The sequence below is a fragment of the Ctenopharyngodon idella genome, chromosome 15 (genome assembly GCF_019924925.1).
Source record: "Ctenopharyngodon idella isolate HZGC_01 chromosome 15, HZGC01, whole genome shotgun sequence".
NCBI lineage: Eukaryota > Metazoa > Chordata > Actinopteri > Cypriniformes > Xenocyprididae > Ctenopharyngodon > Ctenopharyngodon idella.
Genome location: NC_067234.1, coordinates 32335182 through 32360243, shown reverse-complemented (window position 1 = coordinate 32360243; position 25062 = coordinate 32335182). Strand labels below are relative to the sequence as shown.

The 25062-nt window shown below is 35.4% G+C and overlaps 1 protein-coding gene and 1 long non-coding RNA gene across 3 annotated transcripts; both read left to right on the top strand.

The window, feature by feature from the left end:
• The first annotated feature begins 623 nt into the window (after positions 1–623).
• On the top strand, positions 624–4920 carry LOC127495941 (uncharacterized). The gene is made up of 2 exons (XR_007925217.1): positions 624–820; positions 4229–4920. It is a non-coding gene; the product is annotated as an uncharacterized LOC127495941 (long non-coding RNA).
• Positions 4921–5337: 417 nt separating this feature from the next.
• si:dkey-96g2.1 (uncharacterized protein LOC795315 homolog) lies at positions 5338–21815 on the top strand. Of its 2 annotated transcripts, XM_051863392.1 has the most exons (5): positions 5338–5466; positions 5594–5706; positions 5879–8010; positions 8692–8816; positions 8950–9697. In XM_051863392.1, the coding sequence occupies exons 1-3, from the start codon at positions 5464–5466 to the stop codon at positions 6537–6539; spliced, it is 777 nt and encodes a 258-aa protein (XP_051719352.1). In that variant the 5' UTR covers positions 5338–5463; the 3' UTR covers positions 6540–8010; positions 8692–8816; positions 8950–9697. The 2 variants fall into 2 exon arrangements, with proteins under 2 accessions (XP_051719352.1, XP_051719353.1); XM_051863393.1 differs by lacking the exons at positions 5338–5466; positions 5594–5706; positions 8692–8816; positions 8950–9697 and adding exons at positions 20321–20445; positions 20769–21815 and having other exon boundaries at positions 7951–8010.
• Positions 21816–25062: the final 3247 nt, after the last annotated feature.

Genomic DNA, 25062 nt, shown 5'->3' with positions numbered 1-25062 from the left:
CTATCAATATGTGTTTTATTAGACAGGTGAGCAACTGTTTGGATACATTCATTGACAGAAAACTAATCATGTTATATAGCTCAACACAGTAAGTCTTATTGTTTAAATCTTGTTTTCTTGATTTACAGTGAGTACTATGTTTTACCATGTAAATGTTAATAATCTCATTCATGAACATGATTTCTGCCCGAGTCCTGTCCCGATTCTTTTCCACCGGCTATAGACGTGAAGACAACACCTCCCAGTGACCTCTAGTGGCAACAATTTACATAATGTGCCTTCAAATTAGCTACAATTAACATTTTCTGTATCTTTCTGTATGAAGTCTTGAAGCAATCCAGAAGTATTCCTTGTATACTTACTAGTCCAATAGTGTTGGACTTTTTGACGGACCATTTCACTGCAGGACTGCAGTAGAGATGACATTCATTATAACTGATATAGACTGAATTATATGCAAATGTCAAACAGTGTGTTGAACATTCACACAGCCTTCTCTGTTAAAGATTACATGTAGTTTATTTGCATATATTTGATCCTAGAATAAATATTCTCTCAGTCGGACGGGACCCAACACATCTCTGAAGAGCTCAGAAGCGTCTCCCTTCTTCTCTATAATTCATCATGGTAAGCATTTTCATCATGGCTTTTTTGTTTTGTTGCTTTTGTTCTTTCGTTTATCAGGTTTGTTGTTTTAACTTTAGGCGTCTGTGGTACTGAGGGTGTTCATCTTCTGCCTGCTTCATCTGTGTATTCAATGTGATCAGATGCCAGTGAATACCAATGTTCTTGCTAAAATTATCCAGTATTTTGATGACAAGTAAGTCAATATTTGCACAAATCTACAGTAAAAATAAGTGTAATGTTTTAATGGTGAATGTGCACGTAGCAAAGTTAAAGGCTCAGGGGAAGAAGGAGGCGGGAAACGGCGATCGTTTAACATAAAACTTTAAAGCTGCAGTCTGTAACTTTTTTGGGTTAAAAATGATCCAGAATCAATTATTGAGCAAGTAAATAACCAGCCAGTGTTCAAAACTATCTCCTTACCTTCACAACGGTAAGCTTGTAATAATGTTTTTTAATTTGAGTGGTACTGGTAGGTTTCCATGGGAAATACGAGTTTGCATCATTACGTCACATCTATATACATAAGGAGTCCTACTAAGGAGTCCTGGATGCTGCAGGTGGTGAATCATTTATAGTCTCTTTTTGCAGTAGCTGGAATAATTAAACATGTCATTTTGATGGTGGATTGTAATCAAGAAAGGTAAAAACGACCATCATCATTGACAACAGGTAAATCACCAGTAGTACAAAGCAAAAGACTTCGGACTACAGCAAAAAGGGGAATGCGACCAGGCCCGTGTGAAAACAAGAATAAATATCGGCAGGGCTTTTGAAGGTGGCGTGAACTCTGAAAGGGTTTAAAATGGATGCAGAGATTGTTTTTTTTTTGTCTGCTGGACAGGTAAGACATTTTAATGGTTCATTGGGTAGATAATACTAATACACACTAAATCTTCTTTTGAAAACGTTTTGGTCAGAACAAAAGTGGCAGGCATGTTACTTGTTCAGATGAGATTTTTTTGGTGAAACGTATTATTTTGGACAAATTTGCAAGTCGTAGTATCTGTAGTACAGTATCGAAGTACAGTGAGTGTCCACACCGGTGTGGTGACTCACAGCCCACACATACTCCTCAAAACATTAGATTCATCCGCGCTGAGGATCCACTGCTGATGCACAACCCACATAAAGATGATAATTCCACAAATAACTGCAGTTGCAGGTTTCATACAGAGATGGCGACAAAGAGGCAAAACTTATGGTCTGCAGCTTTAATTCAAAAATAAACAAACACAAAACGAAAGTAAAGCGGCAGTCGTCCGTGAGGGACTGCCGCTTTACTTTCGTAAACATAAACAAAACAAAACACAACGTAAAGTCCAGACCTGGTCCTCTCTCTTCCTTCACTGTCGTCACTCCTCCTTTTATCCTTCTGGAGCTCCTCCATGAGAGACCCGAGACCGGTGTGGCTCGTTAGCACTCGCGCCACCCGTTCCCACGGCTCTCGGCCCTGCCCTGCTTGCCAGTAATTCTGTCTCTGAAACAAGTCTTATGTTGTGTCCCAATTTGTCTACTATGCCCTAAAAGTAGGCTATGTACTCTTTTTGTGAAGAAAAAATACATACTTTTGAGTGTGTAGCAGAAGAGTATGCAAGCTTTGGGACAAACTACTTCATCATAAAGGCTGATTTATACCTCTGCGTCAGACCTATGCCGGAGCCTCTGTGCTGTAGGCTATGCGTCGGTTTTCATTTATACTTCTGCGTCGTTGTCCACGTCGATGTGCAACACGCAGACCGCTAGTAGGCAGTGTCCGCGGTCATGTTGAGTATCAAGGTAAATGCCGAAGAAGAAGCAGCTTGTCATGTACGTTGTCAGAGAACCTTCAGCAGTGACAGCGACAAATAGGCAACGACTGTTGTTGCAGCTTGACGTCACCTGTCCCCTGAAACAGAGCAGAGCGAGTGACCCAAGTGTTTTTTCATTCCTGCGGCAGTTTTTTTGACCTGAGGGAGGGGTTCTAGCAAAATTTGATATTTATCTGCTTACCCCCAGGGCATCCAAGATGTAGGTGACTTTGTTTCTTCAGTAGAACACAAATGATGATTTTTAACTCAAACCTGTTGCAGTCTGTCAGTCGTATAACGCAGGTCAATGGGAACACAATCTATAAGAGTAAAAAAAAAAACATGCACAGACAAATCCAAATTAAACCCTGCGGCTTGTGACGACACATTGATGTCCTAAGACACGAAACGATTGGTTTGTGCGAGAAACCGAACAGTATTTATATAATTTTTCACCTCTAATACACCACTATGTCCAACTGCCTTGAGCGCACGCACGGCATCCTCTGGTGTAGTTTAAAGGATTAGTCCACTTTCAAATAAAATTTTCCTGATAATTTACTCACCCCCATGTCATCCAAGATCTTCATGTCTTTCTTTCTTCGGTCGAAAAGAAATTGAGGTTTTTGATGAAAACATTTCAGGATTATTGTCCTTATAGTGGACTTCAATGGTCTCTCCAAATGGTTGAAGGTCAAAATTACAGTTTCAGTGCAGCTTAAGGAGAATAATCCTGGAATGTTTTCATCAAAAACCTTAATTTCTTTTCGACCGAAGAAAGAAAGACATGAACATCTTGGAGGACATGGGGGTGAGTAAATTATCACGAAAATCTTATTTGAAAGTGGACTAATCCTTTAAACTACACCAGAGCGCATACACACCTCACACACCGGATGCCGTGCGTGCGCTCAAGGCAGTTGGACATAGTGGTGTATTAGAGGTAAAAAATGATATAAATACTGTTCGGTTTCTCGCACAAACCGATCGTTTTCGTGTCTTAGGACATCAATGTGTCGTCACGAGCCGCAGGGTTTAATTTGGATTTGTCTGTGCATGTTTTTTTTTACTCTTATAGATTGTGTTCCCATTGACCTGCATTATACGACTGACAGACCACAACGGTTGGAGTTAAAAAATCATCATTTGTGTTCTACTGAAGAAACAAAGTCACCTACATCTTGGATGCCCTGGGGGTAAGCAGATAAACATCAAATTTTCATTTTTGGGTGAACTATCCCTTTAAATTTAATTTCCTACCATTTCGGAGTGAAATGTAGTCGCACGTTGATCTTCCAGTCACGGGTCTTTCATGCGGAGAACTTTCCTCATGTTTGCATAATGATGCATATAAAAGTTAATGACCAAACACGTCGTTAGTTCACAATGCTGTTGCAGATGTAATATAATGTAGATAACATTTAATAAATATTTTTTCGTCAGGTTAGGTACTGATTATTATTCACTCAAACCACTTTATCTTAACCACTCTGCTTAACCATCGTCTCGTACATCCACCATGTTTGTAATTTTTTAAACACTTTTTATTAGTCTTTGTAGCTCTATTTAAATCCTCGTCCACCGCACAATGGGTTGTGGGCAACATTAGCTATTAGAGTGTGCATGGATCTGCACTTCGGATTCTAACCAGAAAAAGTAAACCATCTGGGTCTCTTTGGAATACTCATTTCAACATACTACAATTTGGGACACACTAATTCTATTTTCGAATACTATTTAGGACGGATAGTATGCAAATTGGGACGCAGCGTAGTTTTTGAAAACTACAATATTTGTGTCTTTTTGTCTTCTAGGTTACAGCCAACCAACCATGACAGGCCTAATCAGTATTCTGTAGTCATCAGGGTCCCATATCAACAGTGTACAGAACATTTCAGTCTTGATTGGGTTTTCAGCATGGACGAAATGGAAAATGCCTTCAGTGATTTCAAGACTAATAGTAAGCGAAGGTTTTGTGAAGTCATTCAAGACTCAATCAGTCTCAGAGCTGCGAAGCCGAGTTGGATCCAAATGACCAGTTCTTCTGGAGAAACAATGCATTCTGAATATGTTCTTGTTTATCCTATAGATGCCACAAAAACATCTCCCCTGGACAAAATTTTGAGAATGCCAAATGATGATCAATGTGTTGTTTTGTATACTTACAATTCACCTTGCATAGAAAAATGCATTAATAATAAAGATGACACTATTTTGTATGGCCTTTCAAACTGGCTAAAAACACAGAAAACTGGGATTAAAGCTTTCATTTTCCAAGAGATTTGGCGCAGAAACTCGACTGGTGTGCCAGCGGATCAGCAACAGCAGTTTACAAAGATTAATAATCTAGTGCCTCTCTATCGTTGTGTGAAGGAAAATAATCAAATGAAATGTTATAAGTGTGGAGATGCTGGCAGTGAGATGTTACATGAAAATTGTGTTTCCTAAAAAGCATTTTATATCAATAATCATACTGCAGTATGTTAATAAATGATTTTCAAATCACCGTATGTCTAACTTGTTTTATCTATGCAGTAAGGGCACAAGTAACATGACTGTTCATGAACAATTTGTCGCTCTGTCTGTGTTCATCCAAAGAGTTAATGGCACTGTACATAAAACAATTTATCAAGTCGACACTGAAAGTGACGCAATAACAGCCCTAATTGTGTGAAATAACCTTGATGCTGCTTATATCAGCCAAAGTTTAAAAAACAACTTCAGTGAAACACTCAGTGTATTGTTGCTCTTCAGTGAAACTGAAGGTAAAAAAAAAGAGCTACAGGTAAATGATAACCTTCATTGTAAGTCTTAATGTCATTCAGGTCTATAGTCAGGGAACTGACAAATGCATTCACTTAATCTCTCAACAGTTAACCAAATGTTTGCAATGCCAATCGACTAATCGAATTTGTAAATGATAAACTTACATTCGGGTCTTTATATATGCTTCATTTCCTCGTGATCATCAGCACTATCAGAAGAGAAACAACTGTGCTTCAGCTCTGAAAATAAAAGCATCTTCTTCCTCATAATTCAAGCCGTCACAATGGTAAGATTCAATTCAATGAGTAAACTTCCTTTTCTTTTCTATTTTTAAACACTCTGGTCTTTCAAATTATCTCCTGCATGAATTTAACTCAAGTTTTGTGCTGAAATGAGTGATGTTTTCACTTCAGGCATCATTGAAGGGTCTCGTCGTCCTCTGCCTGCTTCATCTGTGTGTTCAAAGCATTCAAGGTGATGTGAACCCTGCCGTCCTTGCTAGAATGATCCAGTATTTTGACGACAAGTAAGTCTGTTTGTACAGTAATCAAGTGTATTAAAATCCACATATAGTTTTCAATTAAAATGCATGTACAAATTGTTGAGTTCATTCACATAAAAAGACAAAAGGAACAAGGTAAAAAAAAAAAAAAAAAAAATATTTCTTGAAAACTGTGATAATGTCTTATGTCTTTCAGTGTCCAGCCAAAGACCAAGCCTGATGTTCAGTATGCAATAGCGATTACTGTCCCACAGGCTCAGTGTACAGATGAACAAGCTGATATCCAGACTGTGTTCAGCAGGGAGGATGCACAAAATGTGAGAAATATTCTCAATAATGGAGAGAAATGTGTGCTCTGTACTCCATCACAAAATGTCATTGCTGCACGACCAACTCAAAAACCAAAGGAACACGCTGAGCATTTTCTGCTGTATCCTATAGGTAATTCTCCAATGGACAAACTTCTAGCGCTGGCAGATCAGAATAGTTGTATAGTTTTCTATTCATATAACTCTCCTTGTGTGACGAGATGCATTCAGAGAGAAGACAACATTTTGGATGGTCTTGCAAACTGGAAGAATATCCGAAAAGAGGCAATGAATATTTTTGTCTTTGAAAAGATCTGGCAGAAGGACGAATGGAGGAAGGATATGGAAAAAGATCTCCTAAAGATTCATGCGCAAGTGCCTCTTTATCGGTGTGACATCAACAATAATGTGATGGAATGTCAGGATTGTGTGGAGAAAAACACTGGAAAGGTGATTCCTTTCTGTCTGCCTAAAAAGAAATCACTACTTTTCTATTTCCAGAAAACGCTTTTGTCAATGATCAAACTTGTGTGGCGTGTTAATGAATGATTTGCACATGAGATCTTTCATAAAGCTGTTTTTACCCAGCAAACATTGGGCTATGAAAGCAGAATACTTACTCACCAAACACACACTTTTTTGAATTATTATTCTTGAACACCTGTTCTGTGCCTAATAAAATAATCATGCATGTGTCCTTTGTCAATTGCCAATTCATTATGTAGACCCTGCAAACATTAAATTCTGCTAATGAATTATGCTTATCTAGATTATTTGCAATTGAGTGTTCTTGTTCACTAAAAAACATTAGTGTAGGATTAACTTTGAAACTATTTTCACAAATAATTACAAAGAAATGGCAAGTAACACTCAATTAAGGCCCCTTCACACCAAGAAGGATAACTATAAAGATAACTATAACGATAAATATATTTGCGTCCACACGAATGATAAAGGTCTGTTTATTCTAAACTCACGCGCTGCGGTTTCAAAGTGTGTACATGTTTTTGCTGTTCTTGTTGCATTTACACGGCTTTAACCAGCAGGTGTCCTCAGCATGCTATGTTTCGAGTGAATAGCTAGTGTAATTGATCTAATCTAACAGTGAATTTAGCTGACAAAGTCAATATAGTGGAAAAAAAAAATGACACAGTCTTTTTCACCGCAACTTCAAAGTTCAAAATACTTGTTCATTTATCAAAACAATGTAATCAAAACAGTTTGAACCATGTTCCCTTATAATCAAACTGACCCTTGTACACTGTTGACCCCTTAACCCACCCCTAAACCTACCCGTACCACCAAACCTGTCCCCATCCTTACCCGTATCACACCTCAATAGCAGCAAGAGTGTTTTGCAGTAGAACATGAACACAATAAGTACATTGTACCTAACCATTTTTTGACGTAAGTACATAAGACACCTAATATAAAGTGGGACTAGTCATTCTTATATTGTTCAATTTTCTGTTGCTACCAAACACCTTTTTGCATTTGTACATTTATAAATAAAAAAGTGCATTAGATAATATTGAAGTTTAATGACATTTTTAAGCATTTTAATTTACATTGAATAATAATCTGTTAATCAACATGTAATGTTTAATAAATTCATTAGCATTAGTAAATATTAACAAGCATATTATCTCATATTTCTGGCTATGTGAATATAACTAATGATCTGATCTGTTAAGCATTATATAATGTTTGTTAATGATGTATTAATTAAAGTTATTACAAAGTGTTACCCTTGTGTTATTAATTGTTCTATTTCTTATTGGCCATTTTGAGGAAGTCCAACAAATACCATACATGGTGAGACACAAAGATGCTCAGACATTATTAAAGGAGTCAGTGATGCAACTGTGAAGCATTTTAATTGGTGTTTTCATGGTGTTGAAGAAGAGGGCTGGTCGAGTGTCAGAATAAAAACCATCTACTTCCTCTTCCTCATCACTCCTGCTTCACTGCAGACTCACACAGCATCTCTGAACCTCTGACTTGAGCAACAGATAAAATGGTAAGTCATAACTTCTTCATCACTTTACGCCACATTACTATTTTTCCTTTTGACTTATTTACTACATATAGTGTTTTGTCAAAAATAATAATAATAGCGAGTGTGTATAATGAGACATTTCTTCTTTTTTTTTTTTGCACATTGACAACTAAAAGTTTAATTTAGCAATATACCGTACAAAGTTATGAGATAAACAACTGCATACAAAAATCATGACAATATTAGAGTATTACAAGTAACATTTAATGTTATTTGATTAAATACTTGTGTAATGTGATGTAAATATAGTAACAATACTTTTAGAATTTAGGAGTATCTATAAAGAAAGATTAATATTTTCAGCTCATTTGAATTGAAAATACCTTTGATACATCAGCAGAATTTTGAAGATTTTAATATGAATGATTAAAATGTGTCATTCTGTTTTGGAGACAGCAGGTTAGCTTTCACCAACACTTTTTTTTTTTTTTTTTTGACCTGCTTGTCATTCAACCAGAGTTCATGAAGATCAGTACATGAAATAACAGACATCCTCTGTTAACAATTGTAACTCAAGTTACAAACAAACAAACAAACAAATAAATAAGAACTCAAAGAATATTCAGTTCTTAACATTCAGGATGCTATTTTGGGGTTTTTGTGTACATAAGTGTTTGTGTTTTATGCGTTTGACCACTTTAGGTTTTCGCTGTACCACTGAGGATCCTCCTTCTGATCTGCCTGATTCATTTTTGTACTGCAGTAGATGACCCAAAGAGTGTGAACCCAAAAACCCTCATGAATATTGTAAAGAACTTTGTGAATCAGTAAGTGTTTTAATACTTTTACTTGTACAATATGTAATAAAAATGATTTAATTTATCCATTAGTATATTGTAATCTAACAATATCAACAAAGTCTTACACAATATTAAACTGCCAATGTTTCATGTTCTCCAGGTTGGGTGGTGGTCAATTTGCTGTAGCCTTCAGAGTTAATAAGGAGAAATGTCTTGATCCTACATTTCAAGGTGTAACCTTAACTAATGAAGTGATAAATAAAATTAACAACAACCAGGTTTATGAGAGCAATAACCTCATTGCTGCAAAGCCTATACAAGAGCCTCATCCAGAACATTCAGAGTTTCGCCTGATGAAATATTTGCAGAAAATCTTGGGTAAAAGCGATGACTGTGTAGTTTATTTCACAGTAAATTCACCCTGTTTGAAGACATGCCTAGGACAATACAGCATTCTAGACAGTCTTCAACAGTTAGAAAAATATAATGGAATTAAAGCCTTTGCATTCAAAGACATCTGGCACTTTGATAAAAGGAATGAGGTGATTGCAAAACTGAAGGAAATGGCACCTGGTTTACCATATTATCAGTGTGAGAGAAACAAAGCTAAATGTGATCGCCTGTAGGAAGAAGAGTAATGCTAATGCTTGACAGTTGCTTTCCTCATACAGAGCGTTTTATTTAGTGGAGGAACTTTTTGTTTCTTTTCAATTGCAGTACAACATTAAAACTGGCAAATAAAATATATAATCTGTAAAATGCATACAATCTGAAATTGCTATAATCTGTAAAATGCATAAAATCTGAAATTGCATGCTTGGATAGATGGCAATTATTGTTAGAGTAAACCAATGACAGCATGTCTGCTTACTGCTGGAGCAAATAAAAATACATTTCATTGAGCATCATTTGTGGTTCAAGTATTATTACATTCAAACACACTCTAGATTTATGTTCTTCAGTCATTTCTCTTTTTACTATCCTGTTATCTTTAAGCTGTGACATGAATATGAAATGCTACACATATATTATTCACAGATGTAGATTATACATAAATACATAATTATGGAACCAGAAGTTGGGTGTGACTGAATTCTGCTGCCTTTCATGACTGTAAAGACTGATAAAACTTCCAGATCATTCACATACACCAAACAGTGTCAAACAGATAATAAAGGTAATCTGTCACAAATTTGACACAAGGCGTGACAGATTGCACACAATATTACATATATAGTTCACAAGTTCGCCTGCCCATTCAGTCTTAATAGTTAATGGTAAACAAACTTGGCTTGCTGTCCTCGAAGGAGGCTCGAACCCGAGGCTCGGCTCGAGCTCCGAGTTAAAGGATTAGTTCACTTTCATATAAAATTTTCCTGATAATTTACTCACCCCCATGTCATCCAAGATGTTCATGTTTTTCTTTCTTCAGTCGAAAAGAAATTAAGGTTTTTGATGAAAACATTCCAGAATTTTTTCTCCTTATAATGGACTTCAATGGCCTCCAAACGGTTGAAGGTCAAAATTACAGTTTCAGTGCAGCTTCAAAGGGCTTTAAACGATACCAGACGAGGAATAAGGGTCTCATCTAGCAAAACAATTGGTCATTTTCGAAAAAAAAAATGTAACTGTATATGCTTTATATAAACAAATGATCGCCTTCCAAGTGCTTCCGCCAAAACCGTACTTTCGTATTCTTCAAAAAGCTTACGCTGTATGTCCTACGCCTTCCCTTTTCTACTTACGGAACGAACGCAGCACCAGTTACATTTTTTTCTGTAAGCTTTTTGAAGAATACGAAAGTACGGTTTTGGCAGAAGCACTTGGAAGGCAATATAAAGCATATACATGTATATTTTTTTTCAAAAATGACCGATCATTCATGTGCACATGAATATGAAAGTGAAAGTGAACTAATCCTTTAAACCCCCCTATAATGGTACTGTGCAGAGGAAGAATAAGAGAAATAGAGGAGGAGGAGGGATGCCAGAAGAATTGTCGCTGGGATGACGCAGTGGCTGCTGCTTATATATACTCATAATGATGATTGACAGAACTGAATGTTTAGGCTCCTCTTGAACATTTATATCGATATATAAAGCACTATTAAAAAAGGTTTATTTTATTCTTATTTATATAATAAAAACATATGGTATTTTACCTTTCAAATCTGTAAACACAACTGTTTTCACACTTGAGTCCTCTTTAAAAGAACCAAACTCAGACCTCTGTAAGTGGACCAAGAGATGAACCAAGTGAAAAAGGACCCAGTTCTCCTTACGTTCACACTGTCCCTGTCCCTGAAAGAGGACTTAAGGGGCTCGCACACCGGACGCGAAACAATAGAAAACAAAGCGTTCGAATTTTAAAGACGTGTTGCGGCGCCGCACGGTGCTGAGCTTCGCGTTCGGTGTGCGAGCCCCTTTACTGTAAGTAGGAATGTGGTCTCAGACCTCTTTGTGTTCATACTGTTGCTTTTTGGATCTAGTCCAGTTCAGTGTTTGATGGCTTGACCCTGTGGCCTTCAAAATGTGATCCCATTCACTTACATTGTATGTGCCTAACTAAACAAGAAATTTGTGTGTAAAGATTATGATTATTATTAAAGGCAAAGTGCATCAAAATTATTATCTGTGATCATTTCATTTACAATAACAGCTTTAGGTGTGAGCGATCTAATGTTTAGGAGGCCAAGCTTTATAGAGATTGTTCACTAATTTTTTGATTTTCTTGTTTAATCACGATCAGATTTTTTCTAGATCCTATGTAGTAGATTTATTGTTTGACCTCACTATTCGGGGAAAAGGCAGTTTCTATAGACTGTACTACACTCGCATTACTATTACAGTTTTTTTTTTTTTACAACTAACAAGCGTTTACTAATACTCAAAGTACTTTTTCTAAACTCTTAACACAGCAACATGCCTACAATTAGCCAAATAGTTAATTTTCTGCCCAAAACCATATTTTGTTAAATAAATATACACTCTACATTTCAAAATGCTAAAAACCTTTTTCTACATATGCTAACTCTATCAAAACACAGCAAACTTGATTCATTCTGTCAAAACACTCACACTAGTTTTCCATCCTACATGAACACATAGTCAATCATAGTGCAAAATACTAAGAGTTGATGGCATTATGAAAACTGCATTACTTGTCATGTTTCAGTTTTACCTGCAGACAATATGAAATAAATTGTTTTTATAATTCAGTTTCCTTTTACTGCAGTAAAAGTAGAATGCTTACATGTAAGTCATTCTACATTTTTGGTTGAGTGTTGAATGTGTGCATTCTTGGCAACATAGCAACTATCTAAAAGTGAATGAGTCATTACTTGTTGACTCACAGTTGTTTCAACAAACAGTTGAAAAAAAGAAGAAGAAAGTAACAGAATTCCTCACTTCAGCTACTGGTCAAATGAGTCCCTATGCAGAACATCAGTTGCCCCTTGGTTGAAATCTCTTTCTGGGGTTGGGTGTGTGGTGTTGATGGTGCCCCATAGAGGGTGGGATGGTGTCCCCCTTGGTAGTTAGTTCCCTACGCAGACCACATTTTCTGCATATATGGAACAGTGGTAGTGGAATCGTTGTAGTAAAAGCTTTACATTAAGCTTTTACTGAAATGAAAACATGAAATTGCAGCCATTGATCAACAACAAATCCAACATACATGGCCTTTGGTTATTGTGGAAGCTTTTTTCCACCACAGAATAAAAAAGTATAAAAAGTAATTGTGACAATTCTATTTTTTTTTTTTTTTTTTTTTTTTTTTTTCTTGCACTTGAGAGTTTACATCTCACAAATCTGACTAATTTTCTCAGAATTATGAGATATAAACTAGGAATTGAGAAAAAAAAAATGTCACAATTACCTTTTTTATTTTCTATGCATGGCAGAAATAAGTTTTCATATGTTCTACATGGGGAAAACCACAGAGATGCACAATCCAACACACAATCTTCCTCCTCTCCTCTTCCACTTCTTCTCCCTTGTCCTGATCCAACTACTCCTCTCCTCCAACAACTATTCCTCTCCCTCACCCAGACATTATTTTTCTCTCTCTGCTCCTCTGTGTTGTTCTTCATCTACACTGAACAAAACCAATTCAAAGAGTCATATTGTACTTCAACTTCAACATGAATGAGAATGAGATTTGAATCTGCTATTTCTCAACATTTCAGTGATAATAATAATAATTTTATCAATACATTTGAGCTGCTGTTGTTGCAGAAGTAGAGGTTTTATTCTATATTTAAAGCATTTGCAAATAAGATGAGAAAGATCTATGATTTTGGTATGGGGTAAGCTTGTATGAAAAGAAAATTTAAGCCTTTTGGAAATGTGTTAAATGGGACCCATTATGCAAAATTCACTTTTGCATGGTGTTTAGACATAAATGTGTGTTGGCAGTGTGTGTACACAACCACCCTATAATAATAAAAATCCAACCACTCCTTTTTTTAAATCCCCATAAATCATAAGCAGTGTCTCAGAACAAGCCGTGTCCAGATCCCTGGCAGTGTGATGTCACATTATCCACAGGCCCCGCCCACGAATGTTGACAGACACTGCCGTTTTAACATAGAACCACCCTGAGCGAGTTCATAGCAAGTTTACACAGTCCACCATTTCTGCACTGACGAGAACGTCTCCCAAGCGTTTTAGGTGTTCTGTAGCTGGATGGATTAATCCACATAGCTCTCTCCATTTACTCCCTAAATCTGAGCCGCTGAAGACGAGGTGGATTTTGTTTTCCAAGAAAATGCTCTCTCAATTCTACTGAAATTCATTTGTCTGCGCGAATCATTTCACACCGGACTGCTTTGTGAACGAATATCAATAAAAAGGGACAATACAAAACAGAGGTTGTGCTAAAAATGTGCTACTCAAGGATATATAAGTACAAACTGTTCGTGATCCAGCTTAAGCTGTAATTACAGTCTCCAGAGTGATACTGGATACAGCAGTAATGAAGGTGAGAGCACTTTATTACAGTTCATCAGAGTTGATTTACGGATATAAAGTTTACCAGTTTATTAAGCACACACGAAAAGGCATAAGGTCTTTATATATTTGTTTACTGTTAGTTGTAACGAGTGTTTCTCTGTACTTCGCTGTGTATGTTGATGATAATGCAAGGGAGAGAGAGATAGTTTATGGATAATATTTTAATGCACACTTGCACTGTGTTTTATGAAGCTCTTACAGTGATTTTCTAGAGTGAAAATGGACGCTTCTTATTTTGTGTGAAGTACAATAAACATGATAAAAGTCATCTGTAAAGTTTTGGCCAGTGGTGGACTAAGTACAGAAATCAAGTACTTGAGTAAAAGTACAGATACGTATAATAAAATATTACTCCAGTAAAAGTATGAAGTACTCCTTTTCAATTTTACTTGAGAGTGAAAGTACAAAAGTACTTGATTTTTGATGTACTTAAGTTAAAAGTACTGACTGATGAATGTTTATTTTGTGATTTTTAAATAGACTACTTATATAATTTAATTTTATATTATATTTTTTGCTCAAAATACCTGGGATTTTCCCGAAATAACCACTATATGGAGTGAAGATTTTTGTTGTCGGACTACATTGACAAGAGTGCATGTGTAAGTATTCACTATGAAGCTTAGGCTACATTGGCGATGTACCTGAGAGAAAACAGATTTTTTGACCTAAAACCTACACTGTAGAGACAATGATGTGGACGTGTCCGGATTCAAGCATTTCAACGGGCTTAAACAGATCGCCCTTTACAGCAGACTTAGTTCAAAAACAGCTGGCAGTTGTGACATAAATACAATTTTCAGTTACAATTATTAATCCTAAAATTCGACATTAGTAATTTATTTTTCGCGGAATTAGCCGTGCACGCACTCAAAGGATCCGCCGGTTCTGTCGGACTTGTGAATTCAGTTCACTGGAGACTCGCTCTGAACGGATCATTTTAATCAGTGAGTTGACTCGAGAGAAGCTGCAATCGGATCAGTCTAATTCGCGAATGAAATGTTTGGTACGATTTGCGAACCGATTTAATCTAAATGAAAAGAATCAGTTCGTTCATGAATCGGACACTGCTTTTGCATCCCCTAGCACGTGATGATTTCTTAATTTCAAAATCAGGAGTAACGATATGTTTTATGAAATGTAGTGGAGTAAAAAGTACAATTTTATGCTTTAGAATGTAGTGAGGTAAAAGTTACTCAAAATAAAACTACAGGTACTTGAAAAATGTACTTAAGTACAGTTTAGTAAAAATACTTCGTTACTGTCCACCACTGGATAGGGCCAGTACAGCCTGTGATGTTGATGGGATTCTCTGGCCTGTCCCAGACCAAAGATGTGATGCTGGGCCAGAATATTTTTTGTTGTTGTTTGGTGTATTGTACTGTACAGTACATTAAGGAATGAAAAATGTGCAAATGTATAGACGTGTTCATAATGTGAAAAGTTCAGTGAGGGGAAGAACCACAAGCAACACATCTTATTACTGTTTTTTGGTTTTTGTAGTATTGCTTTGAATTTATCTCACCAGTGTGTAAGACTGTGTTGTAGTGTGTGTGTTTTTGAGGGCTTGTGTGTGATGTCTGAGGGCAAAGTTTGGTTTTTCAGCAAGAGTGAATGGTTTTGAGTATAGAGCTTCATTTTGACCTGAAAATAGGATGTTTGGGTAATTGTGTGAGACGTTATGGATTTGTGTTTACTGTTTTGAGAATATGAGGCATAGTTTCAAGGAATGTGTTTAAGCAATCGAGAAAAACTGTAAAGTTTTGGTTGGATGTATTATCTATTATGAAAACATTTGAGAGTTTTGTGCGTATAGTGTTTTGAGAAAAGGATTCACATGATTTGCAATTTGTGTGAAATGAATGAAAATGTACAATCTGTTTAGGACAACTACAAAGTGTTCAGATCACTGTGTTAACTGTTTTGAGAACAGTGATCCGAGTTTGGAGAAACATGTCAAATTGATTGAGAAAAACTGTAAGTCTCAAAATAAGCTCTTTCCAGCATAACACAAGCAACAAATCTCACTCAGAAAGAGTGTCATCATAACACACTGACCTAAAAACAACAGGGAGCATTACATAAATGATCAACTTTTATTTTATAAGACTGAAGGACTTTTCACATAAATCAATATTTCATTCTAGAATAAGAATAACATCTTTTCATTTTACTGACTGTACTACAGCAGTCGTAACAAGAATGAATCAGAAGTGCTGCAATGTGTTTTTTCTATATCTTGTTGCATATAGTAATTTACTTGTAAAAAAATTCTGAAATTCCAGGGCTGAAATAATAATAATGTTTGAGCAGTAAAATTTATCAGCATGATCTGTTTGGCCTTGTGCAAGCAGCAGTTGTGATCAGTATTGCAATGTGTTGCAGCACCTTACAATCTGCTTATCTTTGTACACATGAATGATCTGGCAGATTTGATCAGTTGTTAAGAGCAATGGGATGAGACATGCATTATTTAGTCACACTCAGCTTCAGTGTCAAAAGGTCAAATGTGTGAAAAAATATAGCTTTTTTTGTCTTTCTTCAGTAGAAAAAATATATATCATTTTTGTCTTTCTTCAGTAGACTCTGTTCTAACAAACTGGGTTGTCTTTAACCCAGTGTTTTATGCTAACAAGCATTTAGTAATACATAAAGTACTTTTTCTAAACTCTTAAAGGGTTAGTTCACCCAAAATACAGTCATTAATTACTCACCCTCATGTCGTTCTACACCCGTAAGACCTTCGTTCATCTTCAGAACACAAATTAAGATATTTTTGATAAAATCTGATGGCTCAGTGAGGCCTTCATTGCCAGCAAGAAAATTAACACTTTAAAATGCCTAGAAAGTTACTAAAGATATATTTAAAACAGTTTATGTGACTACAGTGGTTCAACCTAAATGTTATGAAGCAATATTTGAATAATTTTTGACAAAACAATAACAAAATAACGACTTTATTCAACAATATCTAGTGATGGGCAATTTCAAAACACTGCTTCATGAATCTTTTGTTTCAAATCAGTGGTTTGGAGAGTGTATCAAATTGCAAAAGTCACATGATTTCTGTAAACAAGGCTTGGTTACATCATAAGTGTTCCTAAACTTCAAATAGCTTGTTCGACTTGATGCAGCGCCGCACAGACCGACCTGCGGCTGACTTGAAGCAGTGCATGCTGGTAAGAAATTTTGTCCGACTTGAGACAGTGCCGACGCCATGTGACCGGAGAGCTGCATGAGCTCTGATGACGACACAGCTGTTCAACGATTGGCCGGATTCACCGCATGACAACGATCACATGTGTTTCGTGTTTGTCACGCCTTCAGTTCCACTAATGCCAAGTTCAATGCCAAGTGACCTGCCTCGTGCCTTGTTGACTTTGTGCTTTATGCCATCGTACTTCGCCTTCATTGACTTTTGCTTCGATATTGTTCGTTTCGTCATCGTTTGATTGAGAGTGTCGTGCCAGAGAGATTGTGAATGTTTAGTGAAATTGTGAGTGTTTGTTTATTGTTATTGTTTTTTCTGATTCCCCGGTTTATTTGATCTTTGCCCGTTTGACTACGACTTGAATTCCGAATCTGATTTGTTTTGCCAAAGACTCTGTAAATACTGTTGTAAAAAATTCTTGTAAATACTGTTTCACTTTAAGGGAGGTAGGGGGTTTGACACCAATTTATTTGTTTATGGTTAAGGGAGGTAGGTAAGTTAAGTTGTATTTTTTTTTTTCTTTATTTTCGTTGAGGTAATTTAGTTTCTAAAAGAAGATTTTGTTTGTTGTTTTGGCTGCGTCTTCCCCTGACGCTAAACCCTTATTTTCATTGTAAATAAAATTTTGTAGTATTCTATATCTCTCTAGGATTTAAACTCGCTTCCTTTCTGTTACGGCTGACCCCTAGCGGTCGTAACAGTTATCCTTGGAGGAATTATTGTTCTATTTCTTATTGACCATTTTGAGGAAGTCCAACATTACCATACATAGTGAGACACACAAAGATGCTCAGACATTTTAATTGGTGTTTTCATGGTGTTGAAGAAGAGGGCTGGTCGAGTGTCAGAATAAAAACCATCTACTTCCTCTTCCTCATCACTCCTGCTTCACTGCAGACTCACACAGCATCTCTGAACCTCCTGACTTGAGCAACAGATAAAATGGTAAGTCATATTCATACTTCTTCATCACTTTATGCCATCATCAGTGCTAAAGCTCCTCATGTGACCTCACACAGTTCTAACAGCTGATAAAAACTGTCAGATCATTCACATGCACAAAGATAAATATCAAACAGAGCACAAGGTGCTGCAACACATTGCAATATTGATCACAATTGATGTTTGCACAAGACCAAACAGATCATGCTGATAAATAGAGCTGCAGGATCATACATTAACTCTCTCTGTGCATCTGTTTGGAAGTAGTAGATGTTAAAGGATGTTCCTACAATGTGATCCTCTTTGTACTCTGAGAGAAAAAACATGAGTGTGGACACGCAAAAGCCTTTGAGAAAGAGGAAGTTGCTTTAATGCTAACAGGAAAATTTGATATTAAAGTCACCAAGGTGTTGTGCTGTTAAGTCTGTTGTGTCAAGAAATTATTATTATTATTATTATTATTATTAAATATTTTTAAACAATATACTACAATATATATATTTTTTTTAATTCTATAGGCCAGACCAAAACAGCAACAAAAGTTACAGAAAAATACGTTCTGGATTGTAAGGGTTAATGTTACGCTGTTCTGAAAATTTAATGCACAAGCCACTTTACTTTAAATTTTTATTACTATTTTTTTATTTTTACTCATTTACTACTTAATGCATATAGTTTTTTTTCTCTCAAAAATAGTAATAATAGCAAGTGTGTATAATGAGACATTTTTTTGCACATTGACAAGTAAAAGTTTAATTTAGCAATATACCGTACAAAGTTATGAGAGAAACAACTGAATACAAAAATCATGACATTTCACAACTATGTTACTTGATTAAAAGTCTTGTGTAATGTGATGTAAATATAGTAACAATACTTTTAGAATTTGCAATCACAGTTGCAAGAAAAAGTATGTGAACCACTTGCAGAATCTGTGAAAATGTTAATAATTTTAACAAAATAAGAGAGATCATACAAAATGCATGTTATTTTTTATTTAGTACTGTCCTGAGTAAGATATTTTACATAAAAGATGTTTACATATAATCCACAAGACAAAAAAATAGCTGAATTTATTAAAATGACCCAGTTCAAAAGTTTGTGAACCCTTGATTCTTAATACTGTGTGTGGTTACCTGGATGATCTACGACTGTTTTTTTTTTTTGTTGTGTGATGGTTGTTCATGAGTCCCTTGTTTGTTGTGAGCAGTTAAACTGAGCTCTGTTCTTCAGAAAAAATCTCCAGGTCCCAAAAATTCTTCAGTTTTCCACCATCTTTTGCATATTTGAACCCTTTCCAGCAGTGACTGTATGATTTTGAGATCCATCTTTTTACACTGAGGACAACTGAGGGACTCAAACACAACTATTAAAAAAGGTTCAAACATTCACTGATGCTCCAGAAAGAAACACGATGCATTAAGAGTCGGGGGGTGAAAACTTTTGAACAGGATGAAGAGGTCCAAATTTTTCTTATTTCGCTTGAATATCATTTTTTTTTCATTTAGTACTGCCCTTCGGAAGCAACAGAAGATACTTGCATGTTTCCCGGAAGACAAATTAAATACAATTTAGCTTGATCTTCAAATTCCAAATGTTTTCACCCCACATCTATTACTGCATCATGTTTTTTTCTGAAGAACAGAGCTCAGTTTAACTGCTCAGAACAAACAAGGGACTCATGAACAACCATCACACAACAAAAAAACAGTCGTAGATCATCCAGGTAACCACACACAGTATTAAGAATCAACGGTTCACATACTTATGAATGGGGTTATTTTAATAAATTCAGCTATTTTTTTGTCTTGTGGATTATATGTAAACATCTTTTATGTAAAATATCTCACTCAGGACAGTACTAAATAAAAAATAACATGCATTTTGTATTATCTCCCTTATTGTGTTAAAATTATTAACATTTTCACAGAGTCTGCAAGTGGTTCACATACTTTTTCTTGCAACTGTATAAAGAAAGATTAATATTTTCAGCTCATTGAAAAGCCAAATAAATTGAAATTGCCTTTGATACATCAGCAGAATATTTAAGATTTTAATCTGAAAGATTAAAAATGTGTCATTTGGAGACAGCAGGCTAGGGTTATGAGAGTCTAAGACAGTGTTTCCTTCTGCTTTACAAGCAACACTGATTCTCACACACAGCAGAACATGAGCCACAATCTGTTTAAACTCAGTCTGAAGATCTTTTTTAATGTCAAACTTCCAGCTGACAGGACAGGAGTGACAGAGAGGAGAGTGGGAACGGGATATGACTCAGATCAGACTTTAGCCATTATGGTAATAACTACATGGAGGAAAACTATGACTGTTGAGTGTTGATTATTTTATATTTTTGCTCTTTTTAGGTTTTCAATGTGCCTTTGAGGGTCCTTCTTCTCGGGATTGTTTTGCTTTCCTGTATTCAGAGTGTGGTGAATCAAAATGTGGACAGGGAAACTCTTTCCAGGATTCAAGGATATTTTCGTAACAAGTATGTTTTTGTGTTGCTGTATGAAATTTAGGGGTAACACTGTACAATAAGGTTGTATTTGTTAACATTATATGCATAATGTAGCTCACAATGACAATGTGATCTCACTATATTCATAGGTAATCATAACTAAAGTGTGTTCCTACAAATACATTTTTGTATGATTGCATATAGACACATAAAACATACAGATCAACACAATGACACACGATGAGTTTGCCCTACTGTTAAAGTTTGTACTGTTGTTACACACAGTCCCAGCATGAATGTTTGATTTCTCAGTTACTTTGCATATGGTGATAATTCTTTCCCTTTTTAACCAGTTTTTATAACAACGGTCAGTATGCAGTAGCCATCAATGTCCCACAGCAGCAGTGTCAAAGAGGATTCTCCCCTACAAGATTCAACTTTCTGACACATGACCCATCAGCAACAGTTAGACTTAACACAGTACCTAACAGCATGAATGTCTACAGAGGCCGTCAAGTCATCGCTGCAGGGTTTCATACAAATGCACATTCAGAGCATTTACTGATGAATCCTACAAATAATTCTCCTTTGACAAACTTGATGAATACAAACAGAGATGGATGTGTGGTTTTCTACACCTTAAATAGTCCCTGTTTAAACCGTTGTCTCAATAACAATAACATAAACAATATTTTACAAAGTCTTGTTGAATTAAACGCGTACAATGGAATTAAAGCCTTTGTTTACACAAGTATCTACACATATGACCAAAATAGTCGAGGTCTTAGAAATGGACTACAGCAGATTGCTAATCGTGTGCCGCTTTACCGCTGTGACCGTGGTAGTTGTATCCTTTGTGGAAGACCAGGTTCAAACATACAGGTGATAGATCAATGTTTAATAAAATAGGTCTCACTTGCTCACTGGTGTTGAGTTTCTTGTTTGACAGCGATGCTTTAGATTAACCGATGAGCTAGTTATCTGCTGAGACTTTTATTTCAAGGCTTAAATAGCCTTTCACATGCAGCTTTTTTCTTTTTCTTTCAAAAAGCACAATCTTTACAAATTAGTAAACTATGGCAGGGGAGAGTAAATGTTTACTTTTCATTTAAAGAAATTATTGCTTTATGAGTGATTGTAATCATATAGGAACATCTCAAATTCAGCAACAACTGGACATTTGAAAGCCTTGATAAAGGAAAAAAATACTAGTAAATTAAAGCTTTTGTATTCAGAAACATCTGGCATTATGACCAGATGGGTTTAATGCTTTGTGAATCACAATGTTTTTTTGTTTTGTTTAGTTTTTTTTTTATTAAAATGCTTGTTTGTTTATGCTTATGCATTTTTAATAGTTTCATAAACGCTGCTTGGGGAAATAAATAAATTTCTACGCATCACCTTCTGTTCTATTGTTTAATTTTACATTTTACACACACAGTGGTACACAATACACAACTACTGGCTGTACAGGTGGGATTAAAATCAAATTAGAAAAATGTAATACATGAAAAATTAAAATTATTTCTGAAAAAATGCAAAACCAAATAGAGCCATTTTGAAGTTTTTAATAATATTTGAGATATATATTGTTTTTAGTTTAGATCCTTTATTATCAACACGTGGAAATTTGTCTTTGGCTTCAGTATACACCATACACCAACACAACATAATATACATAAAAAAGATATAAAACAATTAAAACAATGACATTCCCTTGTGTATATATACAATATATGCATACATATCCACCCCTGCTCATATTCATGTCTCAACATTTAAAATTCATACAAATGACATCTACACATTTTTTACTCACCCGAGGCTGTCTAAAAACATCTCCTTGATGGTAACAACTGAAATTTAGAATGTAAGGGGTGAGAAGTATCCTCTATAATAACCATTGCTTTTTGTTTAACTTAAATAAATATCATTACCTTTTTTTCTGAACACAAACTGAGAAAATTTTTTTAATGGTCCTGCTCACACTTGATCTTATAATTTAATGGCAGTATGACCCTCTGTTCAAGCTTTAAAAAAGATGCAAAAGTATCTTAAAATGGTCGTATTCGACTTGTGCCGTATATTCGGAGTGATCTGTAGGCATAAGATATAGGGTTTGGTGAAAATCAAATGGAAATGTAATTTATTATTTAGCCTTAACTGTTGCTCTTGGTGGTTGATAGGGGCCATGTTTCATATTGAATGTTAAAATTGGGGTGAGATTAAGAACTACTGCTTCAGACCATCCTCTGAATGAATTTAACATAATCGCATATGCACCACAGAAGTGCAAATGAAAGGGTGAACTTATCTTCCGCCTGTGGAATGTTTGGTTAAGCTGCCATCATCGGAACATGTGTAAGAATATAATAACTTTCCTAACTAATTGCAAATTTAGATACTAAATTTGGGGACGGCAATGTAGGAAAGTCTATCCCTTTAATTGCACTTTCATACTTAACCACTAGAGAACACATCGATTCTGTCTGTGATTACATGAAGAAACAGAAAAAAACTGATACAGACTAAATAAAGTAGAACTGCAGAAACATCTCTTGAAGAAACAGTACTGTATGTCGGAAAGCTAACATGATAGTTTCTCAGACACGTGCTATAATGCATTGTTGATAATATATTACAGTTTTTTACAATTGCTAACAAGCGTTTACCACTTAAAATACTTAAAATACTTTTTCTAAACTCTTAACACAGCAACACGCCTACATCACACAATTAGCCAAACAGTTAATTTTCTGCCCAAAAACATATTTTGTTAAATAAACACAAACTCTATATTTCAAAATGCTAAAAACCTTTTTCAACACATACTAACTCTATCAAAACACAGCAAACCTGATTTAAATCGAGTCATTCTGTCAAAACACTCGCACTAGTTTTCTATCCAACATGAACATATTGTCAATCAAAGCGCAATGACTGTCAAAATACAGTTGATAACAGTTGATGGCATTATGAAAACTGCATTACTTGTCATGTTTCAGTTCTACCTGCAGAAAATATGAAATTCATAGTTTTTATAATTCAGTTTCCTTACAAGTAAGCCATTCTACATTTTTGGTCCAACTGAGATTGGAATCTACTATTTCTCAATATTTCAGTGATCTGCTAATTATCAATTGTTTCACTTTTGACTTGCCGTGTTTAAGCATTTGCAAATAAGATGAGAAAGATCCATGATTTTGGTATGGGGTAAGCTTGTATGAAAAGAAAATTTAAGCATTTAGAAACGTGTTAACACAATATTTTGTGTGAAAACGACATGAATTGTGTTACAGTTTTTTACAATCGTTAGGACACATTTCTCAATACTTAGGTCACTTTTTCAAAACTCTTCACACAGTTCTCCTAACCAACTTTCATCTTGGCACAGAGGTTAACTTCACATTCAAAATGCACCAAATCTACCAAAACACTTCATTCATGTCTCAAATCAACTCATTCTTCCAGAACACTAGCAAAGGTTTTCACTGAGCAAACACACTTTGTCACTCATAAAACATCGACCTAAAAACACTAACATCAGTTAGCATTATACAATGTTTTCTTTTTTTAAATTTCTTTACAAAACAAGAATGACACTCTCTACTGCTTATAATTCACTGCAGTTTATGTTACATGGTCCATGTTTACATTACAGAACAAAATTATTCCTAAGTTTCCCCTTATGAAAATTGATGGTAATGAAATTGAAAGACTAATGCTTGTGTAGGTGTTCAGGTTTCATCTAATTGTTTTGATAGTATTTGATTTTTTAGATTCAGAATATATTTCATAACTATATTACTGTAGAAATGTAGCAAATTTCTGTCTTATTCAGTTTTGTATTATGTTATTGTTTTGAACTTAAGTTTAACAGTTTTGAAAACAGTATGTAAGCATGTGCAAATTGGCCTGTACGTACAAAGAGTTTTGGCAGTTGTTGTGTCTGAGTGAGAAAAGAATTCATGAAATTTGAGAGATGAAGTCATTGAATGCATTTTGTGCCAAAGCAATGATAATTGATCCTCAGTTTAGCCCACATAGACTTCTGTTGTGCTCACTGTGTGAAGAGTTTTGCAAAAGTGACCTAAGTATTGAGAAATGTGTCCTAGCATCTGTAAAAAACTGTAATGGTATGGCCACAACAGACGGATGTTCTGCTAGAGTTTTGAAAATGTGACTACAGATTGGATAAAAACTGTAAGATCAGAAAGATCCATGATTTTGGTATTGGGTAAGCTTGTATGAAAAGAAAATTTAAGAATTTTGGAAATGTGTTTATTGACTGCATTTTGTGTGAAAACGGATGTTCTGCTAAATGTGTTTAGAGTTTTGAAAATGTGACTATAGATTGGACAAAAGTATGTGCAAAAGTGATATTGAACCAACATCACTTTGTAATGTTAAAACCTGTTGAAACATGTTTTCAAAAGTTTGGGTTTTCCAGGGGGGCGCATTACAGAAACTTTTTATCTTAGGTCTTAACTTAAGATATGTTAATTCAGGATTTTTCACAAATTTGTATTACAAAAACAAACCTTAAGTTGATTTAGGATTCTTATCCTATCTTCTCATCTGTATTTAGGAAATATTGGCTGTATCATGAGATTCCTTCATCCGATTGATTTTTGAAGGAGGCATAGA